Source organism: Ranitomeya imitator, chromosome 6, assembly GCF_032444005.1.
Source record: "Ranitomeya imitator isolate aRanImi1 chromosome 6, aRanImi1.pri, whole genome shotgun sequence".
NCBI classification, from domain to species: Eukaryota; Metazoa; Chordata; class Amphibia; order Anura; family Dendrobatidae; genus Ranitomeya; species Ranitomeya imitator.
The window spans coordinates 376,391,603-376,409,624 of record NC_091287.1 but is presented as its reverse complement, the minus strand read 5'-3'; the positions used below and the strand labels follow the sequence as shown (position 1 = coordinate 376,409,624).

Here is an 18,022-nt window from a genome sequence, read left to right as displayed (position 1 = left end):
TATTAGTGGGAGGGAATATACGGGTGCCGTCATGGGATCAGAGAAATACCGTTATCGGTGAGTAACTACGATATTTGTCTCCCAAATCATAACATTATGGACATGAAATTTCTTGTGTTAAAAGGTAGCTTCAAATCTAAGAGAGACAGAAGAGTCTGGGAATATAAACTGATGACGACCTTTGACAGTCTTCATGCAGGACTGAATGTGTCGCACGGATTTATGTCTTTTTACATCAACTAAAAAACTTGTCCCTCAGACTATGAGGGGTCATCATAACAGAGACCCTAATCAGAGGACAATAAAACAATCCTAATCTAAGAGCTTACCCAATATTTATGGACATAACTGTTTATCACTCATGGTAGTTCTACTTCATGTCACCTGTCTTATCCATGTTTTTTTTCTGTGCTATGTTGTGCATAAATATGTGATTCTTCAGAATTTGTTTTAGTCCTAGCCTGATGAAGAGACCTGTGTAGTCTCAAAATCTTGCAATTTGTTACCATCTTTTCAGTTACCCATTAAAAGGCATCAACCACTGAGGACTCTCAATTCTAAATATTTTTCCGAACAAAATCAGACATTTTCTGCAAGAATTCCACATGCCTTTTTCTCGTGTTTTTTGCGGATTTTTTGCATTTTTTTTCCCTGAGGTTCTGGGATGCAATAATATAGTGGGAAATCCGCAAAATTAATGAACATGCTGCGCTTTATACAGCTATGCGTTTTTCCGCAAAAATTTTAACACAAAAATTGCGGAATGCATTATAAATGACTAGATGGTGGCCCGATTCTAACGTATCGGGTATTCTAGAATATGTATGTATGTATATAGCCCAGCCACGTATATAGCATAGCCACGTAGTATATAGCAGCCACTTAGTATATAGCACTGCCCGTGCTGTATATAGCACTGCCCGCGCTGTATATAGCACTGCCCGCGCTGTATATAGCACTGCCCGCGCTGTATATAGCACTGCCCGCGCTGTATATAGCACTGTCTGCGCTGTATATAGCATTGCCCGTGCAGTATATAGCACTGTGGGCACCATATCCCTGTTAAAAAAAAAAAAAAAAAAAAGTTATATACTCACCCTCCGGTGGCCCTCGGATCCAGGCGAGGCGTTCAGCGATGCTCCTCGCAACGCTCCGGTCCCAAGAATCCATTGCCGTCTCGCGAGATGACGTAGCGGTCTTGCGAGAGCGCTACGTCATCATCTCGCGAGACCGCAATGCATGGCCAGGAGCATCGCGAGGAACTGGAAAGGCTCCAGAAGGTGAGAATAGCACGATTTTTGTATTTTTTTTATTTTAAAATTAGATCTTTTTACTATTGATGCTGCATAGGCAGAATCAATAGTAAAAAGTTTGTCACATAGGGTTAATAGCAGCGTTAACAGACTGCGTTACACCGCGTTATGCCATGGTGTAACGCAGTCGGCTTAACGGACTGCTACAACGCTGTGTGGGTGGCGGGCGCTGATTGGGGGGGGGGGGGTATGAAGGGGGCACTGAGTGCAGGGTAGTAGGGAGCAGCCATTTCGCGGCCGGACTGTGTCCGTTGCTGATCAGCGACTTGGGATTTCCGTGACAGACAAACAGACAGAAAGACGGAAGTGACCGTTTAACAATTATATAGTAGATGGGATGCATATGTATGCACGTACATACATACATACATACATACATGCATGTTACAGACGTATATGTGGCACACACTTAGGCTAGGTTCACACTGCGTTAACAGCAGCCCGTTCAACAGATGTGTTAACGGGCTGCTGTTAACGCAAGTGCCGGTATGTGATCGCGCTAGCGCAGTTAGCTAGCAGATGCTCTATCTGCTCTAGCAGTACCAGAAACACATGAGCTACTTGCACAATGAACAAGTCTGAAGGAACCCGTTCACACACCACCAAGAAACTTGTAGACACAAAAGAGCACAGTAAGGTCAAAAATACTCTGTTGTAAAAAAATATCACAGTAATATGCAAGTGATAGTCAAAAGATGGAAAAAACAGGGTATTTAGTTGATACGTTTTCCCTCTATGAACCCTGCTTATACAGGTACTATACAGATGATCAGGTTTTTAAATACATCAGATAGGGATTATATACATTAGGTAGGACTGCTCTATATGGGTATACCTTGACAATTGGTGGAGCAGCTTAGTATACTTTTTTTTTTGCAAAAAAAGTATCAACTAAATACCCTGTTTTTTTCCATGTTTTGACTATCACTTGCTTATTACTGTGATTTTTTTTTTTTTTTTTTTTTTACAACAGATTATTTTTGACCTCACTGTGCTCTTTTGTGTCTGCTCTAGCAGTGACAGACCCGGAAACGCTGCAGCCCACATCCCAGGGTCGTCACTAAATGACGGCTCATCGCTAGCGATGCGTCCGCCATAGGACTTAATGGCGACGTTAACGGACTGCGTTATGCCGCGGTGTAACGTAGTCCGTCTGACGGACGCCAAAGACGCCTTGCACACGTATTCGTGGCACACACATGCTGCACAACAAATGCTCATTTGATACATGTGACTCATGTAAAAACATACAAATAGCTCAAAGACGGCACACACCTCAACTACACACACTGCACACGCCTCAGATACTGCTTTATGGTGGAGGGAATGAAATGTTCCACAATATGAACTGCAGCTTCTACTGCTCTCAGGAGCACTGTCCCAGCAGACACCTTCCTGTCCTCTCTGCTTTGACTACCGACGAGCAGGAGCTGACAGGACAGGAGCCATCATCATCAGGAGCAGAGAATCTCACACAGTAAGCAGAACGGATGGCACAGCTGCATTACTCCAGGATCAACAAACTGTATCTGCTCCGGGACATTGGGTGCCATTCCATGTGAAGCGAGAGAGCAAATATCCAATTCCTAAATAAAGTAGCGGATGGCACTCACTGTCACAAAATTGTCCTTTATTCGGATATCAAATTAAATCACAGCAGGAAGACAAAAAGTGGAAATCGCACTAGACGGCCGTTTTGCGCAATCAACTCCACTTTTACGGGTCTCGTAGAAGCGCAGTTGATTGCATGAATCGGCCGTCATCTAGTTCGGTTTCCACTGTTTGTCTTCCTGCTGTATTTAATGTGATATTCGAATAAAGGACAATTTGGGGGCGGTGAGTGCCTTCCGCTACTTTATTTTGGAATCACCTGGAGCACCACACAGTAAGTGCTGCACTACTTATCTCACAGCTCAGGTATGTAGGTGCCAGGTCTCCCTTCCTCTCAGAAGCTCAGTGCAGGAGGACAGGCGCAATGGCCAATGAGTACATATCCTGTGGTGACATCACGGTCACATGATCGTGATGTCACTACAGGTACTCAACTAGTCTCTACATCGGAAGCTTCACTGTTTATCACTGGAGTTTCTGCTGTAGACGCTGGGGCCCCCAAAGAGTGTGGGACCTTGGCAGCTCCCTAGTCTGTCTTGCCCTAACTCCGGCCCTGCATACATTTTCATCACTGTCCCCAATGGGGCTCATAATTTAAATTCCCTATTAGTACGGAGTGTGAGAGGAAACTGGAGAACACGGAGGAAACCCACCCAGACACAGGGAGAACATGCAAACTCCTTGCTGATGTTGGTGGGATTTTAACCCAGAACCCCAGCGCTGTAAGACTGCAGTACTAACCACTGAGCAACTGTGCTTTTCCTACACACTGTTAAATCTGCTAATGGCTATTTCTTCCAATCCTTTCAAATGAAATATATATTTTCTTTTTTTTTAACAGAGGAGACTTGAATACATTTATTGAAACCAGCAATATTATAACTCAGTTGCAGAAAACTGAATTGCCAGGACAAAAAACACAAGAGAAGTCCCCTCAAAGAAATGGTATCTAAAACTTTTATTTTTTTAAATGTTTATACAAAAGATGCAGCAGCATAAATCACAAGACTTCTGTGCCAAATAAGAGAATATTATGTTCTATAGATTTTAAAATCTTATCTTTTACTCCTTCTCGTATTTTTTTCCCCTTAGATTTTCAATCTGACGTTTTTACTGAAGGCGAAAGTAACTGGGTACGGTTTTTTTTTTTCCTTCTTCTCTTGTGTGTGTGTGTGTGTACTCTTTAATAAACTTTTAGAATTGTATACCACTTGTGGTCAGGTAAATGTTGTGTTAGTGCAGTAATTCTTTGCTCTTAATTTCTTTCCCAGAATAGTAGCAACTAATAGTTCAGTTTAATGTACTTTTCAGGTTTCCAGTGCTCAAAGCTTATTCAGCAGTACAGGGAGAGAAAATCAGAATTTGCCTCCTGCTGTAGAAAGACGTTCATCCACAGGAAGTTTCTTAGAAAATGAAAAACTAATATCTATTGCCAGCTTAGATGGCAGTTCTTCAGGTAATTGTCATTTTTTTTTTCCTGTATGTTATTCAGTTCTTATAGTTTCCAAGTACATCACTATCAAGTTTTTTTCTTTTTTCTTTTTTTTTTGTTTTGAATGTGTATGAAACCAGTCATTAGGTTTTTATCCTTATGCTCCAGTCAATGTGGAGCACTCCTTTTTGGATTTAGCCATGTTAGACAGGTGGGGCAAGTCCACACTAGCCACAGATTAGGTATCATAACATGGCCTTGTTTTGTCTTTGTACAGATGTGTTAGATTTGCTCATTTAAAAATGAGGTTAAAAAATCTTCGTCATACCTTAATAATCTTTATTTATTTTTTTTTTTTATATAGCGCTAACATATTCCGCAGCGCTTTACAGTTTTGCACACATCATCACATCATCCCCATTGGGGCTCACAATCTAGAATCCCTATCAGTATGTCTTTGGAGTGTGGGAGGAAACCGGAGTACCCGGAGGAAACCCACGCAAACACATACAAACTCTTTGCAGATGTTGTCCTGGGTGGGATTAGAACCCAGGACCCCAGCGCTGCAAGGCTGCTGTGCTAACCACTGCGCCACCGTGCTGCCCTTGGCGTTGAGTATTTCCTGTGGATTTTTCCTTACTGTATTATCACTCCATGCTACAGAAGTCTCACAAGGAGATGCTTATGTTAAATGTTTACAGAAAATATTGACAGGTGGTGGACAAGGCCTCATGATCACTGATTCCTTGTTTGGCAGCACTTGTTTCACTAGAGTATTATAAGGTGCCGTGCAATATGTTGACGCTACATATATAACATTATTATAATAGATATCCCATTTTGAAATGCATTAAGTTTTTACTGTGTCATGGGTACTGTGGCTGCAACAGTAGACCCCCTTCACCCCCTGCTGTTCCTCCTAAGCGCAGCACTTGCAAAGTACTACTACTACACAATTTAGAAAGGAGGGGTCAGTGCACTAATTCTGATTGCAATTAGCTACGCTGTTTTAATGAATGACTATCGGCTAGTGTGCAGAAGCTACAACGAGATCCTTGTTAATTGTGCTTTAATACGCCACGCCAGTAATATAGTGTACAATCCTATATAACTAGGAGACTACAGTTAATCCTACAAATATTTGTATTAAATCATGATTACATTGAAATGTTCCCAGTAAGAGAAGCTGTGATCTTTGGGTAAGCTGCTCTTTTAACAATATGCAGTACTTTAAGTTGCTTTAGAATGTTTTCTTCTACTTTTATTCCTTGTAGTTTAGGTAGGGTGTGGCATTGTCTTAATTTCACTACCTTCAGGCATCATAGTTTTCTTTTGATTTTTTAAAGGCTTTTATTTTCCTTTACTCTTGCACTTTCATTGAAACGTAGTCCTAGCAGTATACGTTGGATGTGTCTTACACCGGTTTTCCTCCTACCTATAACCATTTGTGCAAAGGAATTTCCACACTATTGAATACTTTATAACATTACAGGATGTTACCATACTTTATCCTGAATCATATTCTGATAGTGGATTCATAACTGGCTTAGTGATCGTACTCTGTGGTAATAAAATGGTTGCACAGCTAATTAAAAGAGTGTTTCTAGAGGGGTACCACAAGGCTCTGTCCTGGCTCCAGTCTTGTTCAACATTTTTAAAAATAATTCTAGATAAGGGAACTGAAGGTAAACTAACCAAATTTGTAGATAAAGCACAGCTAGGAGGGATAGCGAACTCAAAAGAATACATAGACAGGATTCAGAAGGATCTAGGTAATTTTGAACAGTGGGCAACCACTAATGGAATGGTATTTCACAGGGATAAATCCAATATTCTACGTCTGTGCAAGAAAAACAAAAATTACATCTACAGAATGGGATTAAAAGAACTAAGCAGCAGCATGTGTAAAAAAGACTTGGGTATACTAATAGATCACAGACTTCACATAAGTCAACTGTGTGATGCAGCAGCAAAAAAGGCAAGTACAGTTCTTGGATGGATTAAGAGAAGCATAAAGTCTAAATCACGTGAAGTAATTATCTCCCTCTACTCCTCCTTGGTCAACCCTAATTTGGAATACCGTGTCCAGTTCTGGGCACCACATTTTAAAAATGACATTAAAAAACGGGAGTAAGCTCAGAGAAGAGCTATCAGGATGGTGAGCGGAATGCAATGTATGTCCTACGAGGAATGATTAAAGGATCTGGGAATGTTTAGCTGGCAAAAAAGAAGGCTAAAAGGAGACTTAACAACTGTCTACAAATGTCTGAAGGGATGTCACCCTGTAGAGGGATCATCCTTATTCTCATTTGCATATGGATACATGAGACCTCAATGGAATTAAACTAAAAGGGAGAAAATACTGATTAGATATTAAAAAAAACTTTTTGGCAGTGAGGGTTTTCAATGAGTGGAATGGGAGGTGACGAGTTCTCCATCAATGGAAGTCTTCAAACAGAGGCTGGACAAACATCTATATGAGCTGTTTTAGTGAATCCTGCATTGAGTAGGGGGTTTGACACAATGACTTTGGAAGTTCCTTCCAACTCTAACATTTTATTATTCTCTTTACCCATATTTTAAGTCTTTTATTAGAACTTTTTAATGTACACTAAAAGTTTAGGGTCACCCAGAAAATTTTGTGTTTTCCATGAAAGCTCATACTTTTATTAATCAAATGAGTTGCCAAATGAATTGAAAATCTAGTCCAGACATTGACAAGGTTCGAAAAAAAGATTTTTATTTGAAATAATATTTTTCTCCTTCAAATTTTGCTTTTGTTAAAGAATGCTCCCTTTGCAGCATTTACAGCATTGGAGACCTTTGGCATTCTAGCAGTTAATTTGCTGAGGTAATCTGGAGAAATTTCACTCCATGCTTCCAGGAGCCCATCCCACAAGTTGGTTTTCTTGATGGGCACTTTTTGCTTACCATATGGTAAAGCTGCTGCCACAACAGCTCAATGGGGTTGAGATCTGGTGACTGCGCTGTCCACTCCATTACAGATAGAATACCAGCTGCCTGCTGCTTCCCTAAATACAGTAGTTCTTGCATAATTTGGAGGTGTGCTTTGTGTTATTGTCCTGTTGTAGGATGAAATTGTCTCCAATCAAGCACTGTCCACAGAGTATGGCATGGCGTTTCAAAATGGAGTGATAGCCTTCCTTATTCAAAGTCCCTTTTACCTTGTACAAATCTCCCACTTTACCACCACCAAAGCAACCCCAGACCATCACATTATCTCCACCATGCTTGACAGATGGCGTCACACTCTTCCAGCATCTTTTCAGTTGTTCTGTGTGTTCTTCTGTGTGATCAAAACACCTCAAACTTGGATTCGTCTGTCCATAACACTTTTTTCCAATCTTCCTCTGTCCAATGTCTGTGTTCTCTTGTCCATTATTAATCTTTCCAGGACGTCCCCCTGACAGCACTCTGGAGGACGTCCTCCTCCTCCTTGCAGGGACAGGAAACAACACGAGCGGTTAAAAGGTCCCACTCCGCCCCCTTACCCTTAGTGTTTTTCCTGTCCCTGCATGGAGGGACACACGAGAGAAGCTTACCGGACCGGACGGCTTAGGGGGATCGTGCGGCTGGTTCCAATATCCTTCCCCCTCGTCGCTAGCCCAGGGCAGATACTTCCCGGGTGGGAGTCCCACGCGGAAGTGTGGTAGCGTCACTTCCGGTGACGTCAGCGGCGTCATTTCCGGCAGATTCGGCGGCCGACTGTGCGTCCCACTGTGTGGAACACAGGGACATCATAAAAGAGCGCCGGATGTGGCGTCCAGCGTTCCACACAACAAGCGCCAGATATGAGCACAGGAGTGAGGGGACGCACAGCTGTAGCCAGCCAGAGAGGAGGTCTGCAATGCCGGAGTCGAAGGGTAAGTGCAGCAGTGCTGCGATATCCTTCTGGCAGGGGATGTCCCATTTACACAGCATTATTTATTTAACAGAGGATATGGATCTCAGGAGTGAGGATGCAGGGGTAAGCGCGCATAGCGCAGATTACCTTCTCACGTAATTTTGGTCCCTAAGCTGTGCTCACTCTTATACTTAGGATAAGGAGGCTCAACAGACATCCCTGCCAGTGACAAAAAAGTCAGGCAAGGCCTTGACGAAGTCCAGACGATGCTCCATATGTAATATAAAATGACCCGAAGCCTATAAAAATGAGCTGTGCGGGACCTGCATATCCAGGGTTGTAAGAGAGGAACAACCATCATTATTATCCGAAATGAGAAGTTTAATTCGGGAAAAAGTGCAGAGTTCATTGGCTACCATGACTCAACGATATCCTTCCAGCCCAGGTCAGAGTCGCAAAAGACCACGAATGGACCTGGATCAAGCTGATGTAGGTGATTCGTCTAAAGAAGAATCTGACGTTAGAACTTCGGATCAAGAAGAAGGAGAACTACCGCCAGGTGAACAGGATCAAGGAAGGAAGTTTCTTTTTCCTGTGGAAGACACGGAAGATTTAGTACAGGCAGTGAGAAATACGATGCAAATGAAGGAGGAGCCGCGTCCAAAATCCAGACAGGATTTGATGTTTGGAGGTCTTGCATCACAAAGACAGACGGTATTTCCCGTAAGCGATCATATCAGACAGATGATACTACAAGAATGGAAGGATGCTGAGCGTAGACTAATAATGTCCCGGGAATTTAAGAGTCGTCTACCATTTGATCCGGAAGATATCAAGGCATGGGAAGAAATACAGAAAGTCGACGTACCTATAGCCAAGGTGGCTAGGAAAACTGCTATTCCATTCGAGGACTCATCTAGTCTCAGAGATGCTATGGACCGCAAGGCAGATATTCTGTTGCGTCGTGCTTGGGAAACATCGGCAGCCATGATAAAGGCTAACATAGCGGCCACATCAGTAGCCAGGTCCATGTACTTGTGGATAGGGCAATTAGAGTAACATTTGGTGAATAAGACCCCGCGTGCTGATATAATTTTCTATTCGCCACGACAGCACCCACTAGAGAGAGGGGATCCGCCCCTAGGAACAGGAAACCTACAGAGAGATAAAAGGGGCGGCCCCCCCTCGCTCCTCAGTTGGTTTCCTGTTCCTAGATGGAGACCCACAGAGAAGACTCTATGGATAGGAAGAGGAAGACCTGCCTGGACTACCGCCTGTACGACTCTGCTGAGCGGCAGGGGTTCCAGAGCAGGTAGACAGTCGGGGGAATGATCCTGCGGGCTCCCCCCTCATCTGGTGCGGCTGACAGGCAGCCTGAAGTTATCCAACGGTCTCCCTGCTGGGACACCGTTGTGGAGACGCCGACAGTGTGGGTACCTGGTGCGGCCGGTGATAGAGGACGTCCTCCGGTGTGCGTCTGAGCAGCGGTGAGACGGTTCCATGATACGAGGCCCTCCTGTCCCTCCAAGGTAAGAGGTGACATGGTGGGATGCAGCAGGCAGCGGCGTCACCCGGCATACAGGACGCGGGCGCATGCGCAGTAGCGTCGGCGTCCCGGAAATGGAGAGGAACTTCCGGGGCACGGTGTTGGAGGTCATTTCCGGGGGAACCGCCATATTGGATTCCCCCATGCGGTGCCATTACTCTAAACGCCGGATCTGTAAGTAAAAAAAAAAAAAAAAAAAGTGGAGACAAAGCAAGGGGTGTGTACATTACTACACTATAAAGTGTAGTCAGTTAAGGCAGTCAGTGTGCCATTATGTCGTCCCAAGAGGAGGTCAGGGTGCACCCTATGGAAGTCCCTAGTGGTGAAGCCAGGAAAAGAAATAGTGGACACTCTAAAATAAGTGACTCCACTGATAAATCAGGAAGAAAATCCTCCCGTTCCACACCCCAAGCTAAGGCATCTCCGCAGCCGGTATAAATATTACGCTGGGTGAGTGCGTATATAGCTTCACTGAAGCTTATATTGATTCCTTTGCTTATATTATTTCTAGGCAAAGAGGACGGGGAAGAGTAAGCACAAACAATGTGCCATATGTACCGAACCCCTGCCTGACTCCTATCTTAAAAATCTGTGTCAGGCATGTATAGACAACACCTTACGGCAGGAGGAATCGGTTAAAATGAACGAGATACGTCTCATAATTCGGGAAGAACTCCAGTCGTTGGGAGGTGGTTCTACTTCTTCAGTAAATATGGAGAAACGAAGGAGAAAAACATCCTCTCCTAGAGCTGACACATCAGCGGAGAGTTGGGAGGTCGACTCTGATATTTCTCAGCAATCTAATTCCTCAGAGGAAGAGGACTTCGTCTGTTTTCCAACTGAGGGCATAAACAACCTAGTAAAATCAGTGAGAAATACGATGGGGGTGTCTGAATCAAAAGAACCCCAGACGCCACAAGAAGTTATGTTCGCTGGTCTTTCTCAGAAGAAAGGCCACATATTTCCAATAAATCAGGCCATAAAAGATCTCGTTAAAAAGGAATGGAGTAGAGGTCAAAAGGGGTTGGTCCCAATATCCTGTAAGAGGCGCTACCCCTTTGATGATGAGGATTTGAATACCTGGGCCAAGATACCAAAAGTCGATGCGGCAGTTGCGTCTACATCTCGCCGTTTCTCCTTACCAGTGGAGGATGCAGGTTCCTTATCAGATCCTATGGACCGGAAATCAGACGCACTCCTTAAAAAATCGTGGGAGGCCTGTGTCACGGCATTCAAGCCGGCTATTTCAGCCACATGTACTGGCAGATCAATGCTAGTCTGGCTGGATCAGCTGGATCAGAAGATTAAAAGTGGCGTATCTAGAGAAAAATTAAGGGCATCTATCCCTTTGATTAAAGGTGCTGCGGCTTTTATCTCAGATGCCTCAATTGATTCCCTCCGCCTGGCGGCCAGAACAGCTAATCTCGCTAATACGGCTCGGCGGGCTTTATGGTTAAAAAACTGGAAGGGGGATGCCCAGTCAAGATCCAAATTATGTTCCATACCCTGTCAGGGTGAGTACCTGTTTGGCACAGTCCTTGATGATATTCTCACTAAGGCGGGCGAGAGGAAGAAAGGATTCCCTAATCCCTTTATTCCGTCTTACAGAAGGGCGTTCAGGAAGCCACCATTCGGAAGAAAGGGAGGCTTCAGAGACAGGTGGAATAATAAGGATTTCAAACAAAAAGGAAATCTGTTTAATAAACGCCCCTTCAAGCCAACCGATAAATTCCATCAGTGATATTTCTCCGGTGGGTGGAAGACTAAAACAATTCAATCATCAATGGAAAGAAATAACAACTAATCAATGGGCTATTAAATTAACATCCTCAGGCCTCACACTAGAGTTTATTAAAACTCCTCCGGATTCTTTCCTTCTTACCACCTTAAGATCCAAGCCTCAGCAAGAGGCACTTGAAACCGAGGTTAAAACCCTCCTACGCAAACATGTCCTAGTAGAGGTTCCATCTTCCCAGATGGGGAGAGGTTTTTACTCTCCCTTGTTTCTGATTAGTAAGCCGGATGGCTCTTTCAGAACTATAATCAATTTGAGGAAGCTGAATTCCTTTATAAAACCTAAAACATTCAAAATGGAATCCATTCGTTCAGCTATAAAAAAATCTATTTCCAAATTGTTACATGGTAGTATTGGATCTAAAAGATGCTTACTACCATATTCCCATTCATAATTCACACCAACAATTTCTTCGGGTAGCAGTTTGTATAGAGGGGCAAATTCGTCATTTACAATATAGAGCAATGCCCTTCGGGTTATCTATGGCCCCAAGGATTTTTACTAAGTTACTATCAGAAGTAATGTCCTTTTTACGGGTAAAGGATACTTTGGTCATTCCATATCTAGATGACCTGTTGATTGTAGGAAAGAGCCCCCTACAGTGTGAGCAGAGATTACGGGAAGTAGTCATATCCTTACAATCCCTGGGTTGGCTAGTTAATTGGGAAAAATCTAGACTTCAGCCTGTAATGTGTCAGAAATTCCTTGGGCTCCTTCTGGATTCCGTTGACCAGATTTGTAAACTGCCTGAGGATAAGAAACTCTCCATAGTTGATAAGGTGTCCTCAGCAATAAAAAGACGTAGTATGTCACTAAGACAGGTCATGTCATTGCTAGGCTCTCTAACATCGTGCATTCCTGCGGTACAGTGGGCACAGTTCCATACTAGGCAGCTACAAAAATTTGTATTGGAGGAGGACATTAAGAATACAGGATGTCTGGATAGAACAGTTTTTCTAATATCGGAAGTATTACACTCCCTTAGGTGGTGGTTGGATCAGAATAATCTTTCAAAGGGGGTTCTATGGGTAATCACTCCTTCTAGTGTTGTGACCACAGATGCTAGTCCTGAAGGCTGGGGGGCACATTTTCAGGATCAATGGGTTCAGGATCTTTGGTCCAGCTCAGATCTTAATAATTCCTCGAATGTCAAGGAGTTGAGGGCGGTATATTACTCCCTTCTCCACTTTCTTCCCCAGCTCAGCGGCTCTCATACAAGAGTATTCTCCGACAACACCACTGCGGTGGCGTATCTGAACCATCAGGGAGGTACAAGGTGGGACAAACTCCGGGAGGTGGCATCAGACATCATGGAATTAGCCGAAGGTCATCTACTATCACTATCGGCAGTACACATCAGAGGCACAGACAACTTTCGTGCCGATTTCCTGAGCCGTCATACTCTTCATCAAGGGGAATGGATGCTGAGCAGGAAGATTTTCAAGGCAATAACAGCTCGATGGGGTGTTCCTCAAATAGACTTGTTTGCCACAAGAGCCAACCGTCAAGTCAAGATGTTTGCCTCTCTAAACAGGGAGGACAAGCCAGACATACTCGATGCCCTCCAGACGCCATGGACATTCGATCTGGCCTATGCTTTCCCTCCATGGAATCTATTACCTATAGTAATAAGAAAAATAAGGGAGGAGGGCGCAAAAGTTCTGTTGATAGCCCCATTTTGGCCCAAGAGGCCATGGTTCTCATGGCTGAGGGCGATGTCAGTGTCAGATCCATGGATTCTGCCTCAGTCCAAGGACCTGCTCTCTCAGGGTCCATTCCTCCATCCTCAGGCAAAGGGCATGAACTTAACTGCCTGGAGTTTGAGAGGCGGTTACTAAATCTCAGGGGGTTTTCTAATGGGTTAATCGATACTCTTATGAAGAGCAGAAAACCTTCAACTACCAGGATTTATGTTAGAATTTGGAGGAAATTCCTTCAATTTCATACTACACAATTTTCCTCTGAGATTCCTATATTTCAAATGTTAGAATTTCTACAAAAAGGGCTGGAATTAGGGCTCTCCGTGAGCACTCTGAAGGTGCAGGTTTCAGCATTAGGAGCTCTTTTTAATCATGACATTGCAGGAAATAAATGGATATCCCGGTTTATATCCGCTTGTGAAAGATCAAAACCAATTAACATTCCTCGGGTTCCTCAGTGGGATCTTTCGATAGTTTTGAATGCATTAACACAACCACCTTTTGAGCCTCTCCATACAGCCTCACTAAAGAACATTTCTTTGAAGACTGTTTTACTAGTGGCATTAGTCTCTGCCAGAAGAGTGAGCGATCTCCATGCATTATCTATAGATCCTCCCTTTTTAACGGTAACATCAGATAGGATACTTTTAAAAACAGATCCTTGTTATCTCCCTAAGGTGGCTTCTACCTTTCATAGATCCCAGGAGATCTTGTTACCCACCTTTTATGAGAACCACTCAACTCCAGAAGAAAGACTTCACACCCTAGATGTAAAAAGGTCTGTTCTAGCCTATTTAGAGAGAACTAGGGACTGGAGGAAGAGTAGGGCTCTCTTTGTGTCTTTCCAGGGTAAAACCAAGGGTGCCGGAGTCAAAGAACACATTATCTCGCTGGATCAGAGAGGCCATAATCTTGGCGTATAAAGCTGGAGGGAAAGATCCTCCAATGCATGTGGGAGCGCACTCTACAAGAGCCTTGTCGACTTCCTGGGCAGAAAGGGCGAATGTGCCAATAGACCTTATATGTAAGGCTGCAACTTGGTCTTCACCAAATACCGTATATACTCGAGTATAAGCCGAGATTTTCAGCCCAAATTTTTGGGCTGAAAGTGCCCCCCTCGGCTTATACTCGAGTCACGGTAGCGGTGGGGTCGGCGGGTGAGGGGGTGAGGGCGCTGGGGTATACTTACCTAGTCCCAGCGATCCTCGCGCTGTCCCTGCCGTCCCACGGGCTTCGGCGCTGCAGTTTCTTCCTCTCTTCCGCGGTCACGTGGGACCGCTCATTACAGAAATGAATAAGCGGCTCCACCTCCCATAGGGGCGGAGCCGCTTATTCATTTCTCTAATCAGCGGTGCCGGTGACCGCTGATAGAGAAAGAAGCTGCGGCACCGAAGACAGGAGGGGACAGCGCGAGGATCGCCAGGACTAGGTGAGTATAGCATATTCACCTGTCCTCGTTCCAGCCGCCGGGCGCCGATCCATCTTCCCGGCCGGCGCCTCCATCTTCCCGGCGTCTCTGCTCTCTGACTGTTCAGGCAGAGGGCGCGATGACGCATACAGTGTGCGCGGCGCCCTCTGCCTGATCAGTCAGAGCAGAGACGCCGGGAAGATGGAGGCGCCGGAACGAGACGCCGGGAGCTGCAATCAAGGGAGGTGAGTATGTGGTTTTTTTTCTTTATTGCGGCAGCGGCGGCACAAATTTATGTGGAACATCTATGGGGCACAGTGAACGGTGCAGAGCACCGTATATGGCACAGCACAGCTATGGGGCACAGTGAACGGTGCAGAGCACCGTATATGGCACAGCACAGCTATGGGGCACAGTGAACGGTGCAGAGCACCGTATATGGCACAGCACAGCTATGGGGCACAGTGAACGGTGCAGAGCACCGTATATGGCACAGCACAGCTATGGGGCACAGTGAACGGTGCAGAGCACCGTATATGGCACAGCACAGCTATGGGGCACAGTGAACGGTGCAGAGCACCGTATATGGCACAGCACAGCTATGGGGCACAGTGAACGGTGCAGAGCACCGTATATGGCACAGCACAGCTATGGGGCACAGTGAACGGTGCAGAGCACCGTATATGGCACAGCACAGCTATGGGGCACAGTGAACGGTGCAGAGCACCGTATATGGCACAGCACAGCTATGGGGCACAGTGAACGGTGCAGAGCACCGTATATGGCACAGCACAGCTATGGGGCACAGTGAACGGTGCAGAGCACCGTATATGGCACAGCACAGCTATGGGGCACAGTGAACGGTGCAGAGCACCGTATATGGCACAGCACAGCTATGTATGGGGCACAGTGAACGGTGCAGAGCACCGTATATGGCACAGCACAGCTATGGGGCACAGTGAACGGTGCAGAGCACCGTATATGGCACAGCTATGGGGCACAGTGAACGGTGCAGAGCACCGTATATGGCACAGCACAGCTATGGGGCACAGTGAACGGTGCAGAGCACCGTATATGGCACAGCTATGGGGCACAGTGAACGGTGCAGAGCACCGTATATGGCACATCTATGGGGCACAATGAACGGTGCAGAGCACCGTATATGGCACAGCTAGGGGGCACAATGAACGGTGCAGAGCACTATATGGTTCACACCTATGGGGAAATATGAACGGTGCAGAGCACTATATGGCACAGCAATGGGGAAATAATGATCTATTTTTATTTTTGAAATTCACCGGTAAATGCTGCATTTCCACCCTAGGCTTATACTCGAGTCAATAAGTTTTCCCAGTTTTTTGTGGCAAAATTAGGGGGGTCGGCTTATACTCGGGTCGGCTTATACTCGAGTATATACGGTACCTTCTATAAGCATTATAGATTAGATCTATCCTCTGCTTCTGATCTAACTTTTGGTTTATCGGTCCTTGACTCAGTAAACCCACCCAGTCTATAGTCTCTGCAATTCTCTCTAGTGGGTGCTGTCGTGGCGAATAGAAAATACCGGATTACGTACCGGTAATGCTCTTTTATAGAGCCCACGACAGCACCCGTTCACATCCCTCCCTTTTCTGTATATAGTTGCACATGGTGCTTGTTTGGTGAGGTGTAAATATTAGAAAGATATAATATGAGGTTATAAATATGTGTATATATGTATATACTTGAACCTGTTAACTAAAACTTGGCGGCGGTTCCTCCTATTCTCTGTAAAACAACTGAGGAGCGAGGGGGGGCCGCCCCTTTTATCTCTCTGTAGGTTTCCTGTTCCTAGGGGCGGATCCCCTCTCTCTAGTGGGTGCTGTCGTGGGCTCTATAAAAGAGCATTACCGGTACGTAATCCGGTATTTCCTCTTTACCCATCATAAAATCTGCCACAGCCTTTATGGCTGATACGTCAGCGGAATCTGTGAGATTTGCAGCCAGGAATAGTTCATTATCCAATGCAACTCGTAGGGCTATATGGCTTAAATCTTGGTCAGGAGATAATGCATCTAAGAATAAATTGTGCCATTCCCTTTTCAGGATCCAAAGTGTTTGGACAGGCATTAGATGACATTCTAGAGTCAGCATCAGACAATAAAAAAGGGTTTCCAGAGGAAAAACCGAGGAAGTTTCAGCCATTTCGGAAAAGACCCGCACCTCGAAGTTCCTACAGAGGCAAACAGCCGGAATATAGAGAACAATGGAGATCCAGCAGAGGTGCCTTTAGAGGAGCCTATTCTCAAAACAAAAGGGGAAGAAATTCCCTTTTTGGTTCAAGCCCTAGATCTAGGAGACAATGACGCCATAGGAATAGGGGGCAGACTCAGTCTTTTTCTGAACAACTGGAGAAAAATCACAAAAAATGCGTATGTCCTCAAAATAATTTCGGAAGGTTACAAAATAGAATTAATATATTCAGCACCACAGAGGTGTATCCCACCTACAAGTGTGGCAGAAAATTCACCAATGTTCAAAGACCTTCTGAAGTTGTTCAGATCTCAGGTTGTAGTGCGGGTTTCCACAACAGAAATAGCCAGAGGTCACTACTCTTCCCTATTTTCAATCCCAAAGCCATCAGGGGAAACACGCACAATAATAAATCTAAAAACGCGTATGTCAAATACAAAAGATTCAGAATGGAATCAGTAAGGTCAACTATCCATCTTATAGACAAAAATTCGGTAATGTGTACGCTCGATTTAAAAAGCGCGTATTATCAGGTTCCAATCCATGCAACATCTCAGGAACTTCTGAGGTTTTCGGTAAAATTTCCGGACCAAACCTGCCACCTCCAATTCCAGTGTCTCCCGTTCGGCCTTGCCTCAGCATCAAGGATATTTACAAAGTTGGTAGCAGAGGTAGTGACATTCTTAAGAAACAAAGGAATTACAATAATTCCTTATTTGGACGATTTTCTGCTGGTAGCCAGAACAAAAAATGCTTTAACTCTACACAGAGATCGAGCCATATCAGTGTTGGAACACCTAGGTTGGGTCATAAATCGAAAGAAATCACACCTAAAACCCGAGTCCCGAAAGGTATTCCTGGGAGTCCTTCTAGATGCTACCTCAAGACAATCTTTTCTGCCAAGAGTAAAACAGGAGTCTATGAGGAAATTGATCATAGAATTCCTGAGACATCAGATCACTATAAGATCAGCCATGAAAATCCTAGGGAAGATGACGGCCTATATCACTTGCGTAAGATGGGCCCAAGCTCATTCAAGATTATTACAGGATCAAGTTCTCTCGATATGGGATCGGCGTCAGTCATCACTGGACAGAATAATCCATTTATCAAAAACCGT

At 44.7% G+C, this 18,022-nt stretch overlaps 1 protein-coding gene across 1 annotated transcript in view; it reads left to right on the top strand.

The window, feature by feature from the left end:
* CEP192 (centrosomal protein 192) overlaps positions 1 to 18,022 on the top strand; it is a 310,915-nt gene that overhangs the window by 56,443 nt on the left and 236,450 nt on the right. The window contains exons 4-6 of the mRNA XM_069731008.1: positions 3,766 to 3,869; positions 4,017 to 4,057; positions 4,236 to 4,380. Of these exons, the coding sequence (XP_069587109.1) occupies positions 3,766 to 3,869; positions 4,017 to 4,057; positions 4,236 to 4,380 (290 nt within the window). The remainder of the gene's footprint in view (positions 1 to 3,765; positions 3,870 to 4,016; positions 4,058 to 4,235; positions 4,381 to 18,022) is intronic.